The 27,963-nt window shown below is 41.3% G+C and overlaps 1 protein-coding gene across 4 annotated transcripts; it reads left to right on the top strand.

The window, feature by feature from the left end:
• The first annotated feature begins 19,495 nt into the window (after window positions 1-19,495).
• Window positions 19,496-26,941, top strand: LOC148011798 (asterix-like protein). 4 transcript variants are annotated; one of them, XR_015689292.1, is made up of 5 exons: window positions 19,496-19,905; window positions 20,298-20,398; window positions 20,559-20,656; window positions 25,769-26,162; window positions 26,303-26,928. XR_015689292.1 is itself a non-coding variant. In XM_087670144.1 (4 exons), the coding sequence occupies exons 1-3, from the start codon at window positions 19,768-19,770 to the stop codon at window positions 20,623-20,625; spliced, it is 306 nt and encodes a 101-aa protein (XP_087526270.1). In that variant the 5' UTR covers window positions 19,496-19,767; the 3' UTR covers window positions 20,626-20,656; window positions 25,769-26,941. The 4 variants fall into 4 exon arrangements, 3 of the variants coding, with proteins under 3 accessions (XP_087526270.1, XP_087526269.1, XP_087526268.1); XM_087670144.1 differs by having other exon boundaries at window positions 25,769-26,941; XM_087670143.1 differs by lacking the exons at window positions 25,769-26,162; window positions 26,303-26,928 and adding an exon at window positions 25,319-25,669.
• Window positions 26,942-27,963: the final 1,022 nt, after the last annotated feature.

Here is a 27,963-nt window from a genome sequence, read left to right as displayed (position 1 = left end):
TTTATTTTGTGACAATCTTAGTAGTGTACTTCTGACACAACAAACCTAGTTTACCATGCTAGAACGAAGCATATTGAGGTACACTACCATTTCATCCATGAGATGGTTCTTGCAGGCAGAGTGGATCTTATGCATGTAAAGATGAATGAGCAAGTAGTAGATATCTTTACCAAGTCTTTAGGTAGAGATAAGTTTAGTCGATTCTGACAGCTACTTGGTGTACAAGTATTATCTTGAGCTTGAGGGGGAGTGTTAAGACTTTAAGCTCTATCTATTTGTCTATGTGTGTTACCGACAATCTAACTATATATCCAACTATACACAGCAAGTGTGGGATATTTAATAAGTCAATGGTCTCTGACTTAACCATAGTTAGTACATTGGGCTAGATGACCTAGTTGTAACCATTCTGCTCTTCTAGTTACTTGAGGAAATAATGAGAAAAATGAGATGAGCTGATTGCTCACTCTTTGTTGCTCCAAAAATATACTCTATCATTTAACATCTCTCTCTCTCTCTCTCTCCCCCCTCTCTCTTAGTGCCTAGGTAAAAGAAGACAATTAATAGCACCTACAAGCTCAGGGCTATAAGTCTGATGTAGCCTTTGGCTATCTCATCCTTTATTATGGAGGTGTGTGCATGCTTTTCTCAATTTCGACTCCTCATGGATTCGCTACAATCTTTGATTTGATCCACGTGCTAGCTTTGTGGTTGCTTTGGGATTGTGTGGTGGGTGTAAGATGACATGAGTGAGATGATGATGGGAGGATGATTGTCATGATCATGATGTGGGGCTAATAAGCAATCAGTATGAATTTTCCATAATGCTTTTATTAATTATTTTTTAAAATGGTGATTACAACAGGAGAATCTCCTCCCTACACCAATTAAAACCTACTCCTTGACGCATTGATGTTTTTCCTTCACTCTCTAAGCACAAGATGTGAGTCCTTGCAATGTCAAGGGCAACTTGTTCGAGCCTGAACCCCACTACCCCTCTATGCTGTAAACGCCCCGAACAACGTAGTATGCTTAACAATTATGATATTTGCTTGTTTTCGAGATTTAATAGAAAAGAGAATGAACACTTAAAGCTGAAAATGAAAATTACTCACAAAATTACAGCCATAAAAATGTAAAAGTAATGGAGATAAGATTGAGGGTTGAAGATGGGCAACCCCCCCCCCCCCCCCCCGAAGGAATGTATTTCTGCTCAACCCAAGTCCCTTAGGGAAGAGCTCAGTTACAATCAACCTGAGAGTGAGAAGAAGTAATTCTCACTCTCACAAGATCATGCAAAGATGTACAAACACACATGCATTATCTATTATGCAATGATAAGAATTGATTTCTTTACAGTATGAGAGAAGAAAAAGGGGAATTTAGCCTTTCTCCATCGTTGATCAGCAGTACAGGGATAGAGCTTGCTTCTTGTAGCTAAAATGGAAGAAAGAGCTCAAGAAGGAGGTGCTGTAATGAATTTACAGGCTTGCTGTCTTGTAAAACAGCAGTGATAGAAGAGGGAATATGGAGGAATTTGATAATGGAGAAGTGGGGGATGATGATGGGGATGGATGGGGCCAGTTTCTGGCTATCTGTGGGTGCTGTACATGAGTTTACAGCAAAGAAAAATGATGCTCAATGAAGAAAAACGAGCTCTTATTTATAGGAGAGGGGAGAGCTAGTACAAAAGGGGAAAGTGGAGTAGCACAAGACAAGTGTCCAGCCACATGTCATGAGATGTGACAAGTGGTGGGACACTTGGAAACTTGTGTGACAAGTGTCTTGACACTTGTCTCTTCTTTATGGCCTTCCTTTTTGGGTTGAATACTGTCAAGAATAGAAACAACCAAATTTAGTAAGCACAGTCAGAGTACAGAACTTACTATTTTTAGAATGACATCCCTATTTTTTAGGACTAGCATTTTTAGGCTAATTCGAGGCTCCTAAAATTTAGGGACCTCCTAAAATTTAGGGATCTCCTAGAATTTAGGGACCCCCCCAATATGGGTATCATATGAAAGCTTTTTCCGTGTACATCGCAACAAATGGTATCCGAATCTTCATGTGACTTTCCTATGCAAAGAAATGTGCATTTCAAGCTTTTAGCCCACACATGCACATTATACAAGCATTTCATGATCATGCCATCTTGTTGATTGTAACTGTCTGTTCTGGTGGATCTAGCCCACACTTCAAGGCATCAATCCTTTCTGTGTGCGAGTCTAACCCTGATATGCGTGAGTTCTAGTCACAGGCGCCCAATCGGGTCATATAGGTGGAAGTGTGAACTATCTTTTCTCTAACCCACCGTGTGGGTCCACCATAACCTGTGACCACTCATCAGTGGCCAGCTCCAATGCACTTTTCTTTATATCTAATTAGTGCAAAGGAAATAAATTTAATAAATCATTATATAGATAAATTAATGAAAAAGGATACAAATTCTGTTTCTATAGAGTTGACATATGCAAAGGGTACGACATGGCTTCTGCAAAGGTTGCCAATATGTTTGCCATCAATGAACCTTTCAGATCCAAAAAGCTCACCCTCTTGGAGACATTTTTGGTAATAATTGAACCAATTACACTCAACCTTTTACTTTTTTTTAAAATATAGAAGGCACTAATGGAACATACTAACATCCATGGACTTAGGAGAAAATGTATATGTTGATGTGGTTCCTAAATCATACAAGGGTCAACAATGTACAGGTTGTTCAACCATGTGTATATACATATTACTGATTAAACAAGTGGGGGTATGTACAATTGTTATTGATATTATGCACAAGTTGTGTATGTAAATAAATCTTAATACACTACTACTCATATCTCAATGTATATGTCTAAGTATGTATAGATAAGTGTCGAATAATGTACACCTTACTATTTCAACAATGTATATGTCTAAGTATGTATAGATAAGTGTCGAATAATCTACACCTTACTATTTCAACAAGGATATGTAAGGTTTTTCTCAATATGTGTGCATATGTTAGACAACTACATTCTATATGCATGTAATGGTAGTAATATCTCAACACATACAAATGCATGGCTATGTAAGTATTCAATAAGTATATTATACTAGGATGTTAAGTTTGTATAAGTCAAAGTGTTCTAGCAAGAAGCAAGTAATACATAATGCAAAGTATTGTATGCACACATCCATACACATTTTGACATGACATCTCCTAGACATGGAAAAATAATTCTACGTTAGTAAGTATGATAACTTCAAATTGCATGCATCATGTTTATGTGAGTATGTTAAAGTATTGTAAGTGCATACATGAAAAAAATGTTATTTCAAGAATTCAAGTTGTTTATTTGATAACACCATCAAAGTTAGCGAGCTAGAGTGAGAGATCATGTAGGAAGCCTTTAGGGCTAAGGCTCCATAAGGAAAACCAATATCTCTACTTTGTAGATTCTTATTATGAGTTGTTAAGGGTGCAGTCTAAGGATGACACAATGCAAGGATTCCGATTCAAGAGGCCTCTTCAAGAAGTTGGACTCCACAAACTAGTAGGCTTGGTGGGCTTGGCACTCTGATCATCCTTGTGGCCTCATTATAGAGACCAATCATCCTTGCCAAATGTGAGGAGAGAGAGAGAGAGAGAGAGAGAGGTGTCAATTTAATTTATTAATTTATATGTTTAAAATTAATATAGTTTACTAATTTGGTTTTGTCTCATGCTTGTAGGCTTCAGTTTAGCAAAGACAATTGCAATCTTTATACATATTATCTTTCACAAGGTTAGAATCTGCCTTTTCCCTTCTTGTCATAATCATAATGAATAATAAAGGAAAGTAAAGAAAAGCAAAGAAAAGCACATGCCTTCTTGAATGTAACGTGCCTACGTCGCGACACGTTTAAGTAGTCCATCCGGAGTCTGATCTAAAAGATGCTACCTGGCACTCCCACGGAATGTCATAGGGTTTGTTGGTTAGTGACTCCCAAGACTACTCCGCAACAAAACGTATCAGTCAACCCTATTAGGAGCGACATGAATCTTCCTGGGTTTCTAATGGTCAAGTCATTCTACAGCCTTCTAGTGTCAGACGAGATCGACTTTGTGCAGAGCATCTAAACTAAGGCAAACTCATATAGCACTTGGTTCAAAGAGAATGAAAAACGAGAGGGATGCATCGCTCGACCTCTCTACCCATAGGGTAAAGTCCCATTCCGGTCCCCTAAAACGATATGAGCTAGGGTTCTACCCTACATTATCTAAGGTGAATACTTCGTCGCGATTTGAATGTTGAGAAGCCTCCCAGTTCTCTAGGACCACCCTGTCGTAGGACCCATCCTGGGTTCCGCCCACCCGCTTCCCTTGATAGCTTTAGTTTCCTAATTACCTAAGGGCATATTAGTAGTAACACATACAAAGCAGCTTCCTTAATTAACCCGTTAGTCATATGTTCCTTTACATAATTTTATGCACTGATACAAAAATAGATCAGACAAATTCCTTGAAAGTAAACTTTATATTAAAATTTCAACTGAGATACAAATCTCGTCCATAGGACGATTCTCGCAATCCGTGAGGATGCGTCTAATTTTCCTCAAGGTTTCTACCCTTGCACTAGTAGCAGGGCCTTGAGAATCCATCTTGAGTCACGTAGACCATTTGAGTAGGACCTAGAGGCATGGAATTTACAGCCAGATCCCCCCTGGCATCCAAGCGTCCTCCTATAATCAAACTAATCCATGGAGAGACCTCTTGTGGCGAGTTCGGTCCACATTCTCGTCACGGTTATTTAGAATCCCCTTGGATAGGGTTGGCATCTAGCTTGGGATGGCTTGGCATGCCCCTCCAAGAATTTAACCTAATTCATTTTACAAGATTCTTATGAGGGCTTTGGTCTAACAATCCTTTCACAAATAGTGCTTGTAAAAATTACAATCACAACCAATAATGTGGGCAGGTGCTCAAAACACATGCTAAGGTGGAGTTCCTTTTTGAACGCTTAGCATTCAACCTTCGGATTTTTCTTGCCTTGGTGAGATTGGCCATTATGCATTTGCATAGAATCCTCAATGTTACCATCCATATCTCTCACATGACAGAGGTATCCTAGGTACAAGTCCTCTTATTCTTGGATGAGTAATCTACGCTTCATCCCTTGATTATCCTTGCAATAGGAATTGCAATTGGCCTTTAGTAGGCGTTACCATCCCCATTATTATCCCCGCAAAACCCTGCCCAATTCTCTAGGATTAGACTTTTTGCATAAGTCGATTTAAGTCATCCTAAATCACTCTAGGCTCTATTTAGGGTCCTTCCTATTCTCATTATCTCACTCCTTTGATTTCCTTGTAGAAATCATTATCAACTACCTCTTGTACGATAAGAATAACTCTTCTGTAGTTTGGATGATCACCACTATCTTGGGATTTTATTTTTCCACGATAGCAAACCCTAGTTTGCTATGAATAGTCGCATGTTTGTGGGCAATTATGCTCTCGCCAACGAGTGTGGAAAGAGAAATTAATGGTCTCATGGGTCGGTCCTTAGACAGTGTTTCCATCATCTTGATAGTTGGGTCACAAATATCACTCTAAGGTTTACCCATTGATCGGGAATCCTTGGGATAACCTAAGTGAGTTGACCTTCTTACTTTGACAATTTTAAATAGTCTAGTTATCCGCATCATTATCTCAAGCAAATCAGAGCTTATATGTCTTTCAAGTATTCATTATTGTAGATACAATTTTTTATGCTTCAGTGAACGCAAGTAACCTAATTCATGCACATTTCAATCATGGGGTGTAAACGCAATTTTGTGAAAAAAAGAAGAACACTTTTATCTCCTTTAATTATTTCCTCTCTGCAAGTGAAGTGGAAATTGAATACACTACTTACGCAAGCGAAGAACTTAACTTTTTGCACCTTGCAGTGAAGCAAGAATTTGATGCATTTATTTCTTGCAAAAATGGATGAAAATATTTCTTTATTAACTAAGATGCTTAGGATCCTGCCTTTGCAATCATAAGATGCAATTTCCTAGATGCAAGTCTCCTTCATGATATTTTTGATGTAAGACATTAATCCCTGATAGTCCGTCTCATTTTTCTACACACTCGAGTGCCAACATCTATCAATTCCTTTTGTCTCTCATGCATGCCAATGCTAGTGCATAGAATTTAATGCTCCATGAACAAAAACCAATACAAAATCTCTAATTTTTGTGTGCACCAATGCAAAGTCTATTATGCAAATTGTTACATTCTATAACATGCCCTTAGGTGCAATAAAATCCATGATTTTTGCTAAGGTGAATATAAATACAATCTCCAACATGATTTTTAATGCAACATAATTGGTGGCTTACTATCATTAATTTTAGCATGAATAATTTTTTTCTACTTAATGTAATCGATATGAGTTTATTGTTCCTTTAAGATGATTTCTACCAGAATAAAATTTATTGAATGCACCTAGTTACTAAGTGTTGCGGTTCCTTGATCCGTAGTTCCATCATTTGACACAAGATTAGCGTTTGTTTGGACCTTTCTTCGCTTTGGAGCCATTCTTTAGCTCGGGCCTTCTTCAACAAATGTGCGCATGGACTATTGGTGGCCTTCTCCCCACCCTCCACCTGGGCGGACAAAAACGGCATGCCGCCACGCAACTGTCATTGTTGCAAGATGGGGGGAGGGATAGTGGGAGAGGGGGAGGGAGGTGGCACACATGTGCCCCTCCTCCTCATCATCATCATCATCATCTCCATCGTCATCTTCTACTTCCCCTCCCTCTCGCCAGTTGGCAGCGTCCACAGGCGATATTGGGGGGAGGTCCTATGGGAAGGGGGGGTTATTACATCCTTCTCCCCTTAAGGGATTGAGATATCCTCATCTCGAAAGGAATTGCGGGCATTGTTGGTTGAGAGTACTCTCATCAATCCATGTGGCATCTTCTTCTGGATAGTCCTTCCACTGGATGAGGTACTCTTTGAGAGTTCTACTCCTCAATTGCTTCTCTTGAGTGTTTAGGATTCTATCTCGCCGGAGATCAAGGACTCCTTGGCTCGGCATTGCAACTTGTTGATCATTGAGTACATGGCTAGGATTGGATACATGTTTCTTTAGTAGGCTAACATAAAGTACGTTGTGAACCTTTACATTCTCGAAGAGTTAGAGTTTGTAGGCATTGGGCCCTAGGCACCTAAGGATCTTGTAGGGCCCACAATACCTTGGACTTAGCTTTTTGAACTCTCCCAATGATAAGGAGATCTTCTTAGGTCATACATAAATAAAAAACATATCTCCTTCTTTGAAGAGCCACTCTTGTCGATTCAGATCTGCATAGGCTTTGTGCCTATCCTTGGCGGCTCTAATGTCTTATCTGATGGCCTTGACCTACTCATCCATTTCCTCTAGCATTTTCTTGGAAGTCTCTACCCTTAAGGCAAGATTTGAAATATTCAATGGAGTACAACAATCATGCCCATACAATGCTTGAAACGGTGTCATTTGAATGCTCTGATGGTAAGAAACATTATAGGCGAACTCTACCAATGGTAGATATCAGTTGGAGCATCACATTGAGCAGCAGCAAGCCTGATCTAGCCTGCTTGTGGCCCCTCCAGGAGCAACCCGAAATTTGCAGTGCAAAAAATGGGCTACTTCCTGGCCTGCAGGACAGCCCTCCTCTCCTTCCTGGCTTCACTCCTGGCTCTTGGCAACCTTCTTGGGCAGCATTAGAGGCATCTTCCTCAGTCCTTGGACTCCCCTTTGCACTTCAAGAAACCTTGGTCTGGTGCAATCCATGGCAGCTATGGAACCTTGGCATCAAGCTCAGAAATCTTGAAGATTTTGGTCTCTTCTTGGTCCACGGGAGTCCCTCTTCAATCTAGCTCAAGATTTCAGCCATCAAGAAGCACGGGAAGAAGATTACAAGAAAGATTTAAAGGCATGCACTTGTGGGCAGCCATGGCTATGGAGTAGGACTTCAATTTCAGTAAGAACTCTTCATGGGAAATTCCTTAACCATCTTGCCCCAAGCTTGACTTCACCCTTTCTTGACGGAGCACAACCATTTTGGAGCTATGGAGCATGCGGGATCAAGTGGAGCTCTCATGAAGGACTAAGGTGGCATTAGTGGTTGCTTTCTTCTCCAAAAGACTCAAGGTAACAGATTCTTGGCTCTCATTCTCTCCATTTAAGCCTCTTGTTGAATCCTATCCACTTGTTTGAGAGAATGTGTGAGTCCAAGTAGATAATAGGAGTCCCAGACCTTGAATGCATGCTGAGTATTAATCCCAGTCATTTCCCTTTGATCTCATAGTACTGAAATGGATTTTACTCATGCTGAAGCTTCATTGTGATTATATTTTTCTTACCCATAACCTGTTTGGCTTCTTGTGAATTGGCTGAGCCAAGAAGTGATAAAAAAATCCATTATATAAGGGTGAGTAGGGAGTGAGTCACTGCCGGTAAGCTCTCTATCCCTATTCCCCGTTCCAATTCCATGCACTTCATGAAAAGCCCAAAATTTTGATTCTTGAAATGCATCTCATGCTAGTTGTTTAATTAAAAAATGTCTGCCATGTATATTCCGGGTGAGGAAAAGCCCGATGCTAGGCGAGGTGGCAAGACAAAAGAGGGGTGGCCCCCCCCTTGCCGTCAAAGACCCTGAACGGGTGCACAACCCGACTCGGGGGGAACTTTGCCCACCTTCCGGTGATCCAAAGCCCAAAGAATTATTGCAGGTGCAGGTACATTTGATGGAATAGCCCAAACCCTGATCACTTGAGCCTACAAGCCCCTACATGCATTGGTAATGTCACCAACCACTTGGTAATGTATGGTGGATGCAATGCAAGAAGGGCAGGGTATGCAATTATGGAATTGGTCTTAGCAATAAGCTATGGATGCAAAGGATGTATGGCTTTATAGGGCATTGAGAGCCACCGTTGAGGCCCTGGATGTCTGGGATAAGACCCTCACCATTGGGATAAAGTATGCTCCTTGAGGGAGTCTTTGCAGGGTATTGCAGACAACCAGTCATACACAGTCAGCCCGCAAGAGTTGATTATAGCAAAGCCTTCTTGTGTGACTAAGTGCAAGCTCTATAGCTTGATTCGAAGAGAGCATCTTCCCCTTCGATCTGAGCTAAAAATCTCCCCATTCTGCCTTATGGTTTGGGAGATACACTCAATTTTGTGCTCAGAGGTACTGTGGAACAGGCAGCAGTCCTACACAGTCAGCCCACAAAAATTGATTACAGCAAAGCCTTATCATGTGATTGAGTGCAAGCTCTATAGCTTAATTCTAAGAGGGCATCTTCCCCTTTGATCTGAGCTAAAAATCTCCCCATTCGGCCCTACCTTTTGGGAGATACACTTAGTTTTATGCCTAGAGGTACTGTGGGACAGGCAGCAGTCCTACACAGTCAGCCCACAAAAAGTGATTACAACAAAGCCCTCATCATTTACTGTCAAAGATATTTTTACATAGCCTCGTAGAGGGGAATGAGGGCTTTCATTTGAATCAGAAAGTTTGGCAATCGGAGTTCCCTAGCTCAAGTTATCATCATTTCTGTAACAAGGGGTCTGGTGGACTGCACTTGGGATGGCAGGCCACAAGGGTAAAGCAAAGACCCAGGAGGAATTTCAGCGTGAAATAAGGGACTCCCGTGCCTCAATGAATGATCCTGGCTCAGCCCAGGAGGATCGTGAAGACATGTTTAAAGAGGGTGCCCCCGAGATAGACCTCTTGTCTCTGCTCAACCAAACCTTATGCCAACATGAGACCCGTCATGCTGAACGACATCGAGAGATGGAGCAACGCCACAGAGAGATGGAAACCCACCAAGATCACCATCATTCCGAGATGGTGGCCAAGATAGACTTACTCATAGAGCGTATTGCCCCCCCCCCCCCCCCCCCCCTCGAATCGACCCAAGGAGTATGTCCCTCCCCGTGAGGCTAACTGCCCTCCCCCCTTGGAGATCGGGCACAGCCCACAAGGTCTCGGTGGTACCCATGGCATCCCCCATAGCACTTATGAGACGGGTGAGCCCTCCACTCGACATGATGAGCCCCTCCTTTCCTCCCCCGTTACGAATCCTTCAAGCTCATCATTGGCACCCCAACTCCCCTGTAACGGAAGCTACTTGCACACTCAAGGGAATGGCTCCAATGCAAATCTTGGGCAGCATGGAATGCACGGAGTGCATGGGCAGCATGCATATGGCAATGGGCAGCATGTATATGGTAATGGGCAGCATGGACATTTTGGACAGAAAGGTCCTAATGGGCGATTTGGTCCTCATGTAATGCACCGGCAGCGTGGCCCCCATGGGAATTTTGGATAGCAAGGCATGTATGGGCACCATGTAGCACATGGTATTCATGGGCAGCCAGGCCCAAATGAGTTGCGTGACAAGATTGTGTTTACTAAATTCAATGGGCAATCCTCATCCCCAGCTGAACTAGAGGAATGGACCTCTAAATTAGAAGCTTATTTTCTCATCTACCCCCGTACCGATGAGGCAAAGATCATATTTGCCTCCCTTCATTTAGAAGGTTTTGCCCACACATGGTGGAGATTTGTTCAAAGAGAAAATCAGCAGTTTCGTGATTGGGAAGAGTTAAAGATGCATATGATCCAAGTTTTTGTCTCCTTGGTGGAAAAGAACTCTTGTCTAGGCAATGGTATCAGTTTGATCAACGAAATCTCACCATAAGGGAGTACACTAACCAATTTATGAACCTATCCATGTATGTTGAGGCAGTCAGTTGATGAGGTCAAATTGCATAAATACATTTATGGGCTAGATGCGCATCTTTCAGCTGATGTAATGGCTCAAAAGCCAGCCACCCTGTTTGCAACCATAGAATTGGCCGAACGCTATGGTCGAAAATACCGCCGCAATGAGAGCATGCAGCCCATTTCAGGACAACAAAGATACCCTATCCGGCAACCCCCATATGCTAATAATTATCGTAGCAACAATGCAGGGAATGGCAGCCCCAAAATTCCTACTTACCCCACTTTTAATGCTGAAAGGAAATATGGCAGTTTTGGGATAGCACCACCCTCCAAAAGTGACCCAAAGTATGCTGAAAATAAGGCAAGGAATGGCTTCAGTCCTAACGGTAAAAAATTCATTCCTCCTGAAGTTGTCAAGGATAGAAAAGCCAAATGCTTGTGCTTTAAATGTAGGGATAAGTACATGACTGATCATGCATCCAAATGCCCCTTTAAGAACGCCACTGTCAAGTTTAATAGCATGTACGTGCTAGAAGATAGTGAGAAGCTGGAAGAGGACATGCATGACAACTCTCCAATAATGACACTTGCTGAAAATGCTGAATATGAGGAGAATATTGATCCCAATCAGTTTTATGACTCACCGGATGGGTTCCCTTTTGACCCCGGTGGCTGCCCCATTGATGACATGCTTGGGAATGACCCTTGGCACCCCTCATTCACCACTATATCAGCGTGCTCGATCTCCATGGATGCATGGACCGGCTCTAGGAGCCCAAACACCCTACGGGTGCATGGTAACATTGATGGCAAGAGTGTATACATCCTCATAGATAGTGGCAGCACTCATAGTTTTGTGAATAAATCAACTCTTGGCCGTTTGACATGTGTTCCCACTGAATTACAGCAACCTCTTCGGGTTCAAGTAGCCAATGGAAATGAGGAAGTGAGCTCCCATGTATGCACACAAGTGTCTCTTATGCTGGCTGAAAATTACACAGCAAAGGTGGACTTAATTACCCTTGATATGGGCCCCGTGGATATTTTATTGGGATGTGATTGGCTTCAGTAGTTGGGAAAAATCTCTATGGACTTCTCTCAACTGTATATGGAGTTTGTAATGCATGGGTAGCTTGTACACTTGGAGGGAATCAAAGAAAATGCAGATTTTCAGCTTATAACATCAAGACAACTCAAAAAAGAATTCAAAAAAATGCTTGTACACTTGGAAGGAATCAAAGAAAATGCAGATTTTCAGCTTATAACAGCAAGACAACTCAAAAAAGAATTCAAGAAACGCTCCCAAATCTTTGTCTTGCATTTGCATAAGGATAATGATGACCAACACACCTTGGGGAGGAAAAATGCAGCACTAAAAGCGCTTTTGGCTGAATATGAGGACCTATTTTAGCCCCCCACTACCCTTCCCCCTCAAAGATTGGTGGATCACCCGATTGACTTGGAGCCCCATGCCAAGCCTATCAATAAACCCCCATATCGACTCTCTAAATGTGAGAGAGAGGAAGTAGCAAAGCAAGTCAAGGAGCTCACTCAGATGGGATTCATAGAGCCTAGCTCTTCCCGTTATGCCTCCCCGGTTCTATTGGTTAAGAAAAAGGACGGATCTTTCCGGTTGTGCATTGACTACTGTGATCTCAATAAGATCACCGTCAAAAATAGATACCCCATCCCTCGAATTGATGACTTGCTTGATGAACTCAAGGGAGCACGCTACTTCACTAAGATTGATTTGCGATCCGGTTACCACCAAATCAGAATGAGGGTGGGTGATGAAGTTAAAATAGCCTTTCGGACTGACCGTGGCTTGTATCATTTCCTTGTCATGCCATTTGGGCTCACTAATGCACCTGCCACATTTCATAGCTTAATGAACAAGATATTGCAGCCATGGCTTTTTCAGTTTGTGTTGGTATTCTTTGATGATATACCCATTTACAGCAAATCACTGCATGAGCACCTGAAGCATGTCAGGCAAATTTTTGATGTACTGAGAGAGCACCGACTATTTGCCAAAGAAAGCAAGTGTGTCTTCATGCAAACAGAGGTTGAGTACTTAGGACACATCATTAGTGAAAAAGGCATCCAAGCTGATCCTAAGAAAGGATTTATTTGCCATTATGCCACAATTGCAGCCCCGTTAACAAACAAGATAAAAAAGAGGCTTTCCTATGGGATGAATTGGCTGACCGCAGTTTTCAGCCAGCTGAAAGACTTGCTCACTTCAGCCCCCATCCTCGTATGCCCTGACTTTTCAAAGGATTTTACCATCCAATGTGATGCTAGTGGATGGGGTATTGGTGCAGTCTTGCTGCAGGAACACGGGGTAATAGCATTTGAGAGCCAAAAATTGGATGATAAAGAGAGAGAGTTGCATGTCTATGATCAGGAGATGTTGACAGTCATTCATGCTATCAAAAAGTGGCATCACTACTTGTATGGCAGCAGATGAAAAGTGACCACCGTGTGCTCAAATATTTCTTGACTCAGCCCAACCTCACTCCCAAACAATGTAGATGGGTGGCGACCCTACAAAACTATGACTTTGAGATTGCCCACACCCGTGGCAAGGACAATGTAGTGGCTGATGCACTCTCTCGCATGTGGGCATGCAAGGTTTCATCCATCACTGAACTCCACCATGATTGGATTGAAGAGCTCCAAGAGGCATACGTGCTTGATGCTGAATTCAGCCCTCTTTTCCAAAAATTACAGCAAGGTGTCATGGATGACAATTCCCAATATCAGCTCCACAATGGTCTCATTTGGATCCATAGCCGTATTGTGATTCCCCATGCCTCTCCCTTCACCCAAAGGATCCTTGAGAAGAGATGCATTCTTCATCGATTGCTGGCCACTTAGGGGTCTTCAAAATATATGACCGAGTTTCAAAAAGCTTCCATTGGAAAGGCCTATGGTGGGATGTTAAAGACTTTGTGTCTAGATGTGTACCTTGATAAAGATAGCTCTCTTAAACTGGGTGGCTTGTTGCAGCCTTTACCTATTCCCAAAGGGAAATGGACCCACATTACCATGGATTTCATCACTGGTTTACCTACAACCAAGAAGGGTTGGGATAGCATATACGTGGTAGTTGACTGACTCACTAAAGCAGTCCATTTCATCCCTACAAAATCCCAGTTTACAGCATCCCAAGTTGCCACTCAGTTTATGGAGCATGTTTTTTAATTACATGGCTTGCCCCAAGTCATAGTACATGACCGGGACACCAAATTTATGAGTCAGTTTTGGCAGACCATTTTCAGCTCCATGGGGACCAAATTGGCTCGTCCATAGCCTATCATCCCCAAACGGATGGGCAGACCGAGAGAGTCAATAAGTGGCTTGAAACTTATTTGCGACATTTTTGTCATGATGTGCAAAATTCTTGGGACGTATGGCTACACTTAGCTGAATTTTCTTACAACAACTCCACGCATTCGAGCATTGGAGTCTCTCCCTTCGAAGCATTGTATGGTTATAGGGTGCCCCTTCCTACCGTGATCTTCAATGAAAAGCTCAACCCCCTAGGAAAAGAAGAGTTGGACCGCATGCAAGCTCTACTTCAATAATGCAAGGTAAATCTGAAAAGGGCTCAAGAGCACACGAAGCTCCATGCTGATGCAAAAAGAAGATCCCTTGACTTTCAAGAGGGTGAAGTGGTACTCCTCAAGGTCCCCAAGTCCCGTTATGCCACGCTAAAGGACGGTTCTTGCAACAAGTTGGCACACCGTTACTATGGGCCCTACAAGATCATTAAGAAGCTCGGGGACTTGGCTTACCATCTCCAACTCCCTCCCACCACTAAGATCCATGATGTCTTCCACGTGAGCCAATTGAAACCTTTCATTGGCACTCCCAAAGATCATGTAGAGGAGCTACCACCCATAGATGAGGAGGGCCTTATTCAGTACATTCCTGAGTGGTCATTGGGCAACGTGAAAAGCAACTCCACACCTGTTCCATACATGAATACCTGATCAAATGGCAAGGCCTACCAATAGAGGAAGCCTCTTGGTGCCCAACATCTATATTGGATGAATTTCCACACATCAAGGAGGCTGTGTTGGCGCCACTTAACCATGACCCCTATTTTGGGCTGCAGTCTGCATCTAGACAGCCACTCGTTTTGTACTAGATTTGGTACTAGTCCATTTTCAGCCCCATCCTCCATACATGCACTGAAAGTACACCTCGAGGGCTCCGTGCCGACACCTTACTTGCCCCGATCGGAGTTCCCTAGTGGAAGTTATGGATGTTTTTCTCCGGCCATACCATCTGGGACTGCACACTAGTAATTCATGGACAGCCCTTTATTTTGTACCAGTTTTGGTCCTGACCTGATTGCAACCCCGCTGCACCCACATGGGCTGAAAGTACATCTCATGGGCTCCGTAACGACACCTCAACTGTCCCATTCGGAGTTTCCCACACAAAGTTATGGCTGATTTCCTACAGCACACCCTTCTAGTCCATGACTACACCCCTTGTTTTTTAGGACAAAAACTTTATGAGACGGGATGGTTTGTAATGAATGGGGATCATGGGAATATGGCATTAGAACATACCAGTCACACTGACAATATATAAGGTGTAAGAGGGTATTTTGAGGCATCACAGAAATTATCAAGAAACTCTCTTTTCACCTTCTCAAGCTTCCATGGCTTCTTCTTCTTCTTCCTCTTCTTCTTTCTCTCTCCCTCTTTCTCTCTCTTCTTCTTGCCTTTCTCTCTCCTCTCCCTCTTCTTCTGTAGTCCTTCTCTCTCTCCTTCTTCTTAGTTAGGACAGTTAGGTCTCCTTCATTACATTGAGGCTCTTGTGGTCCGTGACCAAAGAGAATTTGTTTCCAAGCAAATAGTGTCACCAAAGTTTGAGAGCATGAATAACTGCTAGCAATTCCAGGTCATGAGTAGCATAATTCTTTTCATGGGTTTTTAGCTTCCTTGAAGAATATGCTATAGGATGACCTTCTTGTATTAGTACACAGCCTAGTGCAAGTGAGCTAGCATCCGTGATAACTTTGAATTCCTTGTTCAAGTCAGGGAGTTTCAAAATTGGTAATGTCACTAAGCTATGCTTGAGTTGATCAAAACTTGATCGTTCGGTGGGTGTCCATACTATGGCAACCTACTTTTTTAATAGATTTGTGAGGGGTGCTGCAATTAAGTCATAGTCCTTAATGAAGATCCTGTACCATCCTATTAGCCCAAGAAAACTACGCACTTCTTTGACAGTGGCTGGTGGAGGCCACTCTTGAATATCCTTAACCTTTGTAGGGTCTACAGAGATTCCCTCTTCTGACACAATAAACCCAAGATATTCGATCTGTCTCTTGTGCAAGGCACACTTTTTCTTCTTAGCATAGAGCTTGTGTGTCCTCATGGTCTCAAGGATGATGCAAACTTGGGGTTCATGATCCTTGTCTTCCTTGGAATAAACCAAGGTGTCATCCAAGAAGACAAGTACAAAATCATCGAGATATGGTCTAAAAATGTCTTGCATTATTAGCCTATTAAATGTGGCAAGGGCATTAGTCAATCCAAAGGACATTACAGTGAATTCCAAATGACCATATCTGGCATTGAATGCCGTCTTAGGAATATTCTCATCCTTGATTAACCTCAAATCAATTTTGGAGAATATTTTTGCTCCTTGCAATCGATCGAGCAACTTGTCTATCCTCGGGATAGGATATTTATTCTTGATGGTTACTTGGTTCATGCATCTATAATCGATGCAAAGACGAAGTGTACCATCCTTCTTTTTTTGGAACAAGATTGGAGCCCCCCAAGGAGAACTATTGGGACGTATGTACCCTTGGTCCAATAGCTGTTTGAGTTGTTATTTTAACTCAATAGCTTCAAGAATGGACATCTTGTAGGCTCTTTTTGCAACTGGTGCAGCACCTGGCATCAGCTTAATCTCATGGTCAACTTCCCTAGGCGGTGCTAATTCTGTCAAATCTTCCAGGAATACATCCGCGTACTCTTTTAACCATGACGGTTCTTCATTGGAGTCCTCTACCTGTTCCGGCTTGTTTAGCTTGATCAGATAGACGGGTAATCCTTTCCTTATCCCTTGGGCTATTTGCGTTGCCTTAGCTAGCTGGATCTTTGGTTTACCAGCTTCTCCTTGAGTTGTAACTAACTCACCTTTAGGATTCCGAAAAGAAACTTGGCCCTTTCCACAATGGATGTGAGCATTGTTGGGGATTAGCCAATCCATCCCGAGTAGGCACTCATGGACCCCTAGATTCATTTCCTTGAACTTAATAGACGTGGGCTCTTTTCCGAGTAGAAATTCCACCTTAGCAGTTTGTCTAGTGCAAGTAATTTCTTACCCATTTGCTAATTTGACAAGCAAGGTAGGTGCAACTACAATGGCTATTCCTAACCTTCTTGCGCAAGCTGGTGAAATGAAAGAATGAGTATTGCCACAATCAATCAAGGTTTTGAATTACTTGCCTTGGTAATCCGATGGAGTTTGGATCATCGAAAATTGGCGATTCGGCCCCTTTTTATGGAGAGCGGCATGAATTGATGGCCTCTCAATCTCATCTTCTATGAACGGGTCTTCTCCTTCATTGATTTCCTTAATGGTGATATTGGAAGTCTTTGCCCTTCTGATTGCTACACGACTGCGGCCACGGGTAGCCTTGGCTTGCCCACTGAACTTTCCTTAACGACAATCATCGCCAAGGTTGGGACATTCTCTTTTGAAATGCCTAGGTTCCTTACAATAAAAACATTGTAGATTTTGGTCGTTTCTTTGAGTGGGGACAAAGTCACTAATTGCATTTGCCTTTAGCTTCTTCCATTGGCCTTGTCTCTGTCCTTGCACCCTTTTAAATTGAGCTTTCATCATCCCTAGATTCTAATCTTTGTGAGACCAGGGTCTATTATTTCTAGATTTTGGTTGGACTTCTTGGGAAATGGGTCCCACTCTTATCAATGCATCTTGTAAATCCGAAGGACACGTTGCTTCCAATCGAGTGTTCATTGGTGGATTTAGCCCATCACAGAACTTAGAGACTTGTTGGAAAATACTCATTGTCTGGGCATATTTTAACAATGAGACAAATTTTGAGTAGTACGCCTCTAGAGACATGCCCAACTGTTTCAACTTAAAGAACTCATTCATCTTTTGAGTTCTGTATGCAGGTGGTATGTACCTTCCCTATACTGCTTCTTTTAGCTTAACCCAAGTTACCATGCTTTCCGTGGACTGCTTGATCTTTACACCATTGCTTCCACTAGAGCCTAGCTTCATCGGTGAGTTTGAGCTTGGCAATCATAGCCTGGTTTGGAGGTGCTGTTCTTGCTGCACTGAAGTAATCCTCCATGGATTCAATCCATACTTCAGCATCGGCTTCAACAGTTTTCCCTTTTCCATCAAATTCTGGTGGTTTGATTTGTTTGAGAAGAAACTTTTTCTCTTGTGCCTTTGTCAGGCTTAGTGTGGGAACAATGTTCTACTTCTACATTTGGGGTTGTATCTGGTTTAATTTAAATTTTTGTGTTAAGATTGCATTCACACATCTCTTCACAACTTATCTCAAGTGCAGATTATTTTTCATCCATACTATGCAACAAGACAAATAATCATAAAATTCTCATTTATCCATAAAGAGACATAATCCTCAAGTACAATTATTTGGGGATAGATAGAGATAGGATGGGATGATTTTTCTTCTTTCAAGAGATACATTAGCGCCAGGTTAATAATTCCTTATTGGATTCAGCTACAGGGACAAAATAGTAATATGGTTTTGGGGAATGGATTCTCAAGAAGCGGTAAGTCATGGAAAGTTCAGGAAATCCCTGTTTTTGATAGCCATGATGTTCATTTCGTCCCATTACTTTAATTCTATTTGTTGGCAAGACTTTGACCACCTCCTCATAGATGTAGCGAGTTTGTTCTACTTGCCAGCGTCTGATGTGTAGGATCAAGTTCACATGTGCCTCATGGAAGATGAATACCTTGATAATCTTCAAGTCCTCCAATCATTTTAGCCTCTTCAGATTGTTTTGACTTGCCTTTCCTCATGATGTGTATCATCATCTACCTTGGGGTAGATAGATGGAGGAGTCCATAAGTCACCATGGATGCTTGTAAGGACTTGGGGGGATTTAAAGTTGATAAGGACTATAGGCCACACACTGTAAGAAGTTGAGCGCAGACTGAATGGGTTCACGCCATCCATTGCATATCTCCTTGCCTAAATCTTCCCCCTTTGGCAAGAATCCCAAAAGGCATGCAAAATGATCAATACCACCTTAAATTTTTTAATAAACTAAATCCCAAAACCTAAACTTAGTTGCACGTGTCAACCTAAATACATTATAGTGTTAGGCCCTACGAGTATTCGAATGTGTCACCCAACTGGTATCTATTTTTTGAGTAGCACTTTAACCTAACCTTGATTTTGTGTAAAGATTGATTCCAATGATCATTGACCTTCCATTGGAATGGTTGATGCTTTAGTATAACTAAGACCGGTTACACACCAGCGCGCGGACGGACAAGTTTGAAGAAAAAAATGTGTTTGTCAACCATGTGGCACCACTACATAGGTTGTGCATTTTGTAGATGACGGACACTTTTTCGGGCAGGCAATCTACCTCGCCTTGATATCCATCCGTGCCCAAGATGCTAAAGAATGGAACCCCAGCAATGAACATACAGAGAAGTATTTAATAACACTAGGCCAAGCTTCACGTTTTGAAGATATAAGTGCCATCGAGTAAGTAGAGTGTCGGATCGTTTTGAGAGAGGGCGAGGGTTAGCGCCCGCCGGTATGTGGCTTTAACTATTGGGATCTACGAGTGGCGTCCCGACTCCCATGGATGTTTAGAGTAATCTTGGACCTGTCGAAAGTCTACGAGTCTGTTGGGCATTCCTTTCATTCTCTCCCCCTTCTTCGTAAATCTCTCTCTCTCTCTCTGTGTCTGTGTCCGTGTCCGTCTGTCTCTCCGTGTCTTTGTTTACTGCAAAGCTGGGGGACAGTGTTGCGATCCGGAGAGGATGGCATCTTCGACGGATCCAAGGTTACCATCGGCTGCTCGCCCTTACGTGCCCCCTCTCTTGAATCCTCAGGACTTGCCTCCTGATTATTCGAGTTTCCTAGCGATCCTTTTCGGCATCGCGGGCGTCATGCTTCGGGTAAGACTATCATACGAGAGAGAGAGAGAGAGAGATCTTTGTAAAACGAGTAGATGTATTTGCTTCTTGGTTACAAAACAAGTGTTCCATGGAAAAAGGAAGGAGTGTGCGTTTGCGTGTGTGTGTGTTAGCACGTAGTAATCGATTGATTCAAAACACAATACGGAAGTAGTCTTTTGCATAATAGCTAATCTTATTGCAACAGGTGTACATAAATCACAACATCTTAGCGTATGTTCGTGCCTAATCAAGGTCTGAAGTACAACGTGTGTGTGTGTGTGTGTGTGTGTGTGTGTGTGTCTTTGTTTGTCTGAGCCAATGAACTATGGTTTCACCAGAAGGACAAGAGAAACACGTGCTTTTTGATGTCACTTCTGTCTAAATCTTGGCAGTATAAGCTTGGATCTTGGCTAGCCTTGATCTGCTGTGCCCAATCGCTGGCCAACATGAGGGATGTGGAAAACGATCTGAAGCAAATTGTTATGGCAATGACGTAAGTGAAGTTTGCAGTTCTGTTTGAGATTAATCATAAACATCCTTATTCTCAGATTGACAAGTCCGCTATGGAGCATATTTTTCAATTGTTGTCATTGATTCCCCAACTCACACATCAAAACACATATTTTAAACTCGTATGTGTTGTTGTTGTATAGATTTGCTGTTATGGGCATAGTTACCAACTACATTGGTCCATCTAGACAAATAGGGCGTTCTGGTTAATATCTATGCAAACAAAGTGTCATCTCAGCTGGTATGTTAGTTTTCAAACTCTTATTCTTTCATAGTTTTGTTTTCAAGTCTCGTGCTCCTTGTGTCAATCACATGTGCCACTTTAAAATTTTGGCATTCATGCTGTATGGATTACTTGAGTGTGGAGCCACAATTTGAGAAGAAAGGAAATTGTGAATAGCCCTTATAGCAAAATTGTAACTTCTTGGCCATTAGCACATCTAGTGACCTTAAGAGATCATGTGGGTGAAATATAGTTTTATTTATGGAGCAACCATTGCAACTACTTGCATTGATCAAACAATCTATTGATAAAAATTTAGAAGAAATACTCTTAGCCTCTACAGTATTTGTTCGAGCCTTTGAAGTAGACTTTGCCTTCTTATTTTAGGAATACTTTGTATTGCTGCGAAAGTGCTCCGTTTGATGGCAAGCGAAGCAATGACTCTTCGAGTGATTCTCTATGGGTTACATTGTGTTTATTGTCCTTTTTCTTGTGCCACTATTGATGAGTTATTGCCGGGATAGAAGGTTTGTTTGATTTGAAGGTGGAGATAGCTCAACGAGAAGTACCTGTCAACTTATTGCCTCTACTCGCAACTAAAGTATTATAAATAATTTTAGCACGCCTATAGATGTTCTCTAGTGAATGTAACCGATTACGAAGCATCTCATTTTGGTGCTCTAGGGGTAATCGGAAAAGATAAACATGTAGAGCAATGCTGAGGACTATCCAAAGCCTTTATTTGTAAAGGAGTTCTTTGAATTCTTGTGAATACGCATCTAAGGTTTTCTTTCTTTGTTGAGCTCAAATAATCTATAGAAATCTTCAATCCGATTACCACTTATGTTATGGTTTTTAAAAAATGGATTGAAAACTTGTCCATGTTTCTAGCTTGGGACATAGTCCTATCCACCAAGTATACACCTTCTCCTAGAACATGATTTATATGTGTCCAATACATTGAGCATCATCGAATTGATACAAATCAAAATAAGATGTTCATTTTGGAATTGAAGAGGCCATGTCCTCATGGCTATGGATAAAAATGGAAAATGGAAAGTGTGCAGCTTGGTCAATTGCCATTAGATGCCTTGGAGAATTGCCACTAGTAATGAATCTCCATTAGATTTCATGGAAGAAGATCCTTTGGGATAGTAGCATGCGTGTATTTGGGTTTAGGATAGGCATCCTCAATGTGTTGAGGTTTGATAGGAGCAGGAGTATGAAAAGAAGAGACTCGATGGAAAGTCCTAATGTTGATAAGGGAAAGGAGCATCGAGAACAAGGAAAGTTTGAAGAGAGAAATGTGGGAGTTTAGAGCTTAAAGAGTACGAGAGAGGAGAGTAGAATATAACAAAGGCAATTTGCATTTAATATAGCATTGGGTTGGTTTTTAAAAAAAATATAAGGAAGGGAGCATTTTTTTTTTCGAAGGTTTAAAAAAGTTAGGGTAAAAGAGATAAATATATTATCCAAATAGATAGTCCATTCTCTCTTTTGACCACGTGGGTCTAGAAATCGGCCCATCAAGAAGGGAACAAGATATGAGAGAGAGAAGAGACGATGAGGACATGTCACAATTTGACCTTCACCAACTTCATGGTTATGCCAGGCAGCCTACACATGGCTATGAAGTCATTACTCCTACGGCCTATCTTGACTACCATGCCAGCCCCATGGGTGGATGCTTGTGAAGCCGTCAAATAGTCGACCAAGCATGCCTTCGCCCCCCCCCCCCCGCCCCTCTCTCTCCCCCCATGACAACAGCTAGCTCCCAGTCTGTCTCTGTGTGTGTGTGTGTGTGACATTACTCCTTTCTCTCTCCTCGACAATCTCTCTCAATTGTTACCAGCCGGAGCCTTACTCTCTTTCTCTCACCATGACAACATTCCCTTGCTCTTTCTTCGTGACATTAGAATTGTTTTCTCTCTCCTTGACATCAGATTGTCTAATAACATGAAATAAACATTAACAATGGTATTAACATAAGAATTAATAATAACATTAAGATAAATATTAAAGGTTCGGAACACAATAACTCTTAATGTTAACTCAACATTAAAATTAGTAATACTGTTAATATCAAATGTTAAATCAATTGTCAAGAGGAAATTTTGATGTCCCTACAAGTTGAGGTCTTAGCTACTGATAATGGTTTGCCATAGCCTTGAAGAGGTAGCTCCTTGGGTTCCCTCAACAGTACCACAAAAGCCCCCCATGCACATGTATCAATGCAATGCAAAAACTTGAGCACGAGTCTTGGACAAGAAACATGACTTCTCGTATCAACCACCCACAACTCATGCCCCTTGTGCTCACCCCTCCCACTAGCAATGTCCCATACCATCCTAAACGAGATAAAATTGTAATTGTCAAGCGTGAACCATCACAATCTCGTGAACGAAAGTGGTTTTGTGCATGTCATTGGATATTGTGTCAAATTGCAGATTGATGCTTTTCCCCTAGGATCCAACTTGCATAGGAGACATGGCATAAGCTACATTCATGAATATAAGAGACTAGGACATCGGACTCACCTCCTAGCCATCGAGCCAAATGGGCTCACCCTCAAACTTGGGAGCTAGCAACACTTCGAGTCATGACCATGTCCCAAGGACTAGCATCCCATACCACTAGTCCATACCGTCCTGGTGTACAGATGCATTAGCCAACAATAGAGTCCAAGAGTGGTGATCACACAATAAATGTACACAATAGGGTCTTGAGTCATATAAATAGGACTTGGCTGCCCTAACTACGAAGTGTCCTTAGTGCATATGTGCCAAGTCGCTTCATAACTAGTGTGACTAATGTTACTAGCACCCATTTGGATGTCCAAGGATATAACACCAAGGGAGAAGTGGAGTTGTTTGAGATTTGTCACATTAAGCTTTTGGCTACTAAGAACCTTTGGTGTATGAGCAACCTATGCTGGATGGCTCCTGGTAAGAATCAAAACTGTCAATGCACAAGATGAATACTGCATAAAGGCTGGCCTCCAACCAATAGTGGAGGTTGGGGTTGTGATATGATATTTTAAAGCCAAGTCTGGATTCACAGCCAGGAGATGACGAGTCGAAATGCCATGAATGCTAACAAGGGCAAAGGCTCCCAAGTGGCAGCTCCAAAATTGACCAGTTGGTTATAGTTGCAATCCTGTATGGAAACTTGTTTCTTAAAAAATGAAACTTGTAGGAAACGTTTTTCTTACAAATAAAGGCATCTCTTATATTCCAAAAAAAATTGTGATCCCAAAGAATGTAATGAAGCGTTTCTTACTTTTTGCCTTAGAAATTGTGTCAATTACAAGGCACCTTAAGAATCATGATGGCTTGTGATCTCTCTCTCTCTCTCTCTCTCTCTCTCTCTCTCTCTCGTTAGTCGTATAGGCTATTGCTTTGCCTAGTATAGATGCAAATTGTATTACTATACATTTTACGGCATTAGTATACAACTTACTGCATTTACTTTACCTCTGTACACACAATAGAGCAGTTACAATATTCATCTCTCTCTCTCTCTCTCTCTCTCTCCTCCCCCCCCTTCTCAAGAAATAGGTTATTGTATTATGAGACCTGTTTCTAGTTGTGAGTGAGGTAAGGAGGTTGAGGACGTGGAGGGTTAGTCATGATATATTCTCTAGGATTCATGAGTGACCTTTTAGTACTCCCATTTTATGAAATGAACATTTCGGCAAAGTTCATGGGTCTTGTCTCATATTCTTACTAGACATGGTCATGTTTGTCACTTTCGAAGAATTGACATTGTTCGGATGTTTGGTCATGTACATAATCAATAAATAGGTCTGTTTCTCTGAATATTTCATGTATACATGTTCTGCGAACCATACTTTCTAATATGTGTAGGAAATGTTTTTTTGATGTTTCCTAAAAATTAATATTATAGGAAACTTGTTTGAAACTCGTTTCCTACTGTGCCATTTCTGAAACTTCTGGCTACTATGGAATTGGTGGGCAATAAATGGCCCAAGACCAGAAACCTCAAAAATGGTTAATTTGCAGAAAGCTCCAAGGTCTTCTCATTGACAAGGGTATGGGGCTCACAGGTAGGAGATGACCTTACTACTAATGCTTTCTTTTAGCTCCCCTATGCCATGATTGATAATCTCCATCAATGCACATAAAATGCCTTGATGAAGGTGGTCGATGATGACAAAGAGGGGAAGGGGTTACTTAAATTGGTCATTGGACAGTTTGATAGCAACCTATCCAACCTGCCATAATCTCCAACATTGCAACCAGGCAACCCCATCCTAGCCATCCAACTCCAGATATTCTCATTGTGTTTTCTTGGGACCCTTGGATTTACCTTTCACATTACTGAAAGTCTTCTGCATTTTTGCTGAAGAATGTTCTGGAAGATTTTTCTGCCAAACCAGATGGTCTTTAGCTCCTAACATTTTAGATCTGGAGGGCTATAGCAGGTGAAGCTCTTGGACTCAGTTGTAGTACTTTATCTATTGTGACAATAGCAATGGAAGCTTTGTCGCTTAAATTATGCTACCATCAGAATCACATAAGAAGTGCTTTGAATAAAGCATCTAAAAATCTATGCCGGAGCCCTGCAGTTTTGATTTGCACTTGAAATTGATTCCATGACGTTAATTTACGAAAGGATGGAAGATGTAAGTTTCTAATATAAGTTTGTCGCATGCAGTAGAACTCTTGGAGGATTGACAACTAAGTACGAAGTGAAATGCTACAAGTTTGAAGTAAAAGTGAAGAGGGAGAACACCAACACCAAGTTGCGTGCTCACGAAATTTTTTTCTTCTTTCTTTTGCAAAGCTTGTCACTTACCTAAGAAGGTTTTCAAGTACTAATTATCATACTCAGAATATGGGATGGTACAGATGCAGAAAGTGCTATATTAAGATACTGATTTTTCCCCTCGAGATGCCAATGTAGGGCTGTAAATCTCTTATTGACTACCTGCATGCATATCACTGCTGATGAAACACTCGTTTTCTGTTTCAAATTTAAATCCAAAAAAGCAGGAAGGCATGTTTAATTTGTTTGGACTCTATGTTGTTTACCTCTAATGATCTGTTTACTCTCAAGAAAGGAAGTTTCCAATAAGTTGCGACTATATCTGTGGTTTGAATGATGCAGAAATTAGAGCTGCTCTGTATTGAACGTGGTTAAATCTTTACCACCATCGGAACTCTTTGGAAGTGCCCTGAAATTCCACATTCACATAAGTCAAGTTGATTCATGTTGTCAACATGCAAAATGTTATTCTTGCCTTCATTTGTCAATTTTTCTGTGTTAAATTGTTTACCCTCACCCCCTAAGTATGCAAATTTCTGCATCCTTCATTTCTTCATTATTTACCCTCATCAATGTATTCCGTTTTAGTAACATGCTGAATTAACATTATGATGATTCCTTTTGATGAGATTACAAGCATCTCAAACAAAGCTTCAAAGCAGCTCCCCTGATACTTGAACAGCAAGGTTAAAGCCCTGGGGGAGGGCCTTTGACCCCAAGAAGAACTTGTTTCCATGTGAGTCTCTTATGGAAGCCAGCCTTTACATCCAAGCTTGCACTTTCTCACACAAGGGTCCACTTTGCAGCTCCACAAGGAATTGTGGGCCTCTTCATTACAAACATGACAAAAAGTAACATGTGTCCACTTGCTTGCAGCCCAACCAATCTACATGTGAACTTTCCAGCATTTCACAGACTTTTTTGGCGAAGCTTATGTCACTAAGCTTTTGCTAAGCTTCCTTCGATGAAGACTAGTAAGCTAGGTTGAATGTGTGAGGCAAGCGCATACACAAGCTTGACAACACCAAAATGTGTCACACAAGCATGACACATCAAAATGCATGAGCTATAAGCCTTTCTATGAAGAATTTCTAGATTTGTCAAGTAAGCTCTATAACGAAGTGATGTATCTAAATGAAGATGTGTTTGTGATTTGTGCTAAAATGTCACCGAAGAAGTGGAAAATGGCATGGCTAATGAAAGTGGGGATAGCAAGAGTTAGTAAGATCCATGTACAATGATAAAGTTGGTAACCTTATTATTCAAAGGTTGATATATTAGGTGTTTCAACCTCTAGGCTATAGTTAGCCTTATTCGTACTCTAGGTCATTGTTAGTCTTATTCATATCAAGAAATGTACAAACTATCATATGGTCATAGGCAGCATGATGGTGCATACTTGTTGTCCTTGTCGTGAAAAAGCAAGTGGACACATTGAGGGTAAAGGATTGGACAAGAGTGATTGTTCATCGAGGGTGATAGTAGATGTTATTGGCAAAGCATAATTTCATCTTGATTGCTAGCCACATTAATGGTGGTAGCAAAAGTTGCCAAGTGAACTATATTGTTGCTTGCCAAGGCTTTTAATTGTCTTGCATGTGTGCTAATTGCCAATTTATAGGAGTGATTTTGTGTTATTGCTACTTTCGAGACCAAATGACAAACTTGAAGCTTATTTCCAACATATAAAATGACAAAAAGGAACAAGGTTACATAACTTTACATTATTTTTAGATTTTGAAACAACTAAAGTAGGTATATTTGATTCTTTATATACAAGAGCTTTGTCGTATTTCATCATCTACGAAACATGTGAATGTAGGAAAGTATAGAAAATTGTAATCTACCTTGGTACTTATTATCACCATCAAGGTTGATGGGTAGATTATAGCACACAAGTGAGGGGTAAAAAGGTGGTATGATTGTTTCTCTTGGTGTAACATTGGAATGGGCAATAAGTTCATGTGATGGAAATGCGATTCTTTAACTCATGAAAATCAAGATATTGTTAGATTTGGTGTAAGTAAAATGATATTTGTCACGTTTGAATGATATACCTTTCAAAGTGTTTTGGGTGCAATTTTTGATTATGAAACAAATGGGAAAAAAGTTGTTGCAAGACTATATAAAGAACAAAATTGGTCCCATGAAGGTGAGTGTTTAGTCTTTGGTTGTAGGATAGGTGTTGGAGGATCCCCCCCCTTAAGGTGTTACATAAGTGGATGGCTCTCACATGTGGGAAATTATATTATGAAGTGCACATGAGGAGTCTCCTATAAAATGTTGGTACAAGAAGTTAGTCATACGGTTCTAAGTTTGGGAATTAGGTTTGCTAACATGCATAGACATACATGTGATGGTCTTATTGGCCTATTATAACTTCCCAACATAATCGTAAAAAATGATGTTTTTTTGTTATCCTTGTTTTACCATTTGATGAATAAGCCATTCATTGAATAGCTTTTAAACATAGTGGATTAATCATTTGATCCTATGCAATGGCAACATATGATGTCTCAATTGGAAAATTAGTGTGG

Source organism: Lygodium microphyllum, chromosome 28 (assembly GCF_053477565.2).
Source record: "Lygodium microphyllum isolate KBCC chromosome 28, Lygodium_microphyllum_v1.1.10, whole genome shotgun sequence".
NCBI classification, from domain to species: Eukaryota; Viridiplantae; Streptophyta; class Polypodiopsida; order Schizaeales; family Lygodiaceae; genus Lygodium; species Lygodium microphyllum.
The sequence above is the reverse complement of the archived record's forward strand: the minus strand, read 5'-3'. Positions and strand labels throughout refer to the sequence as shown.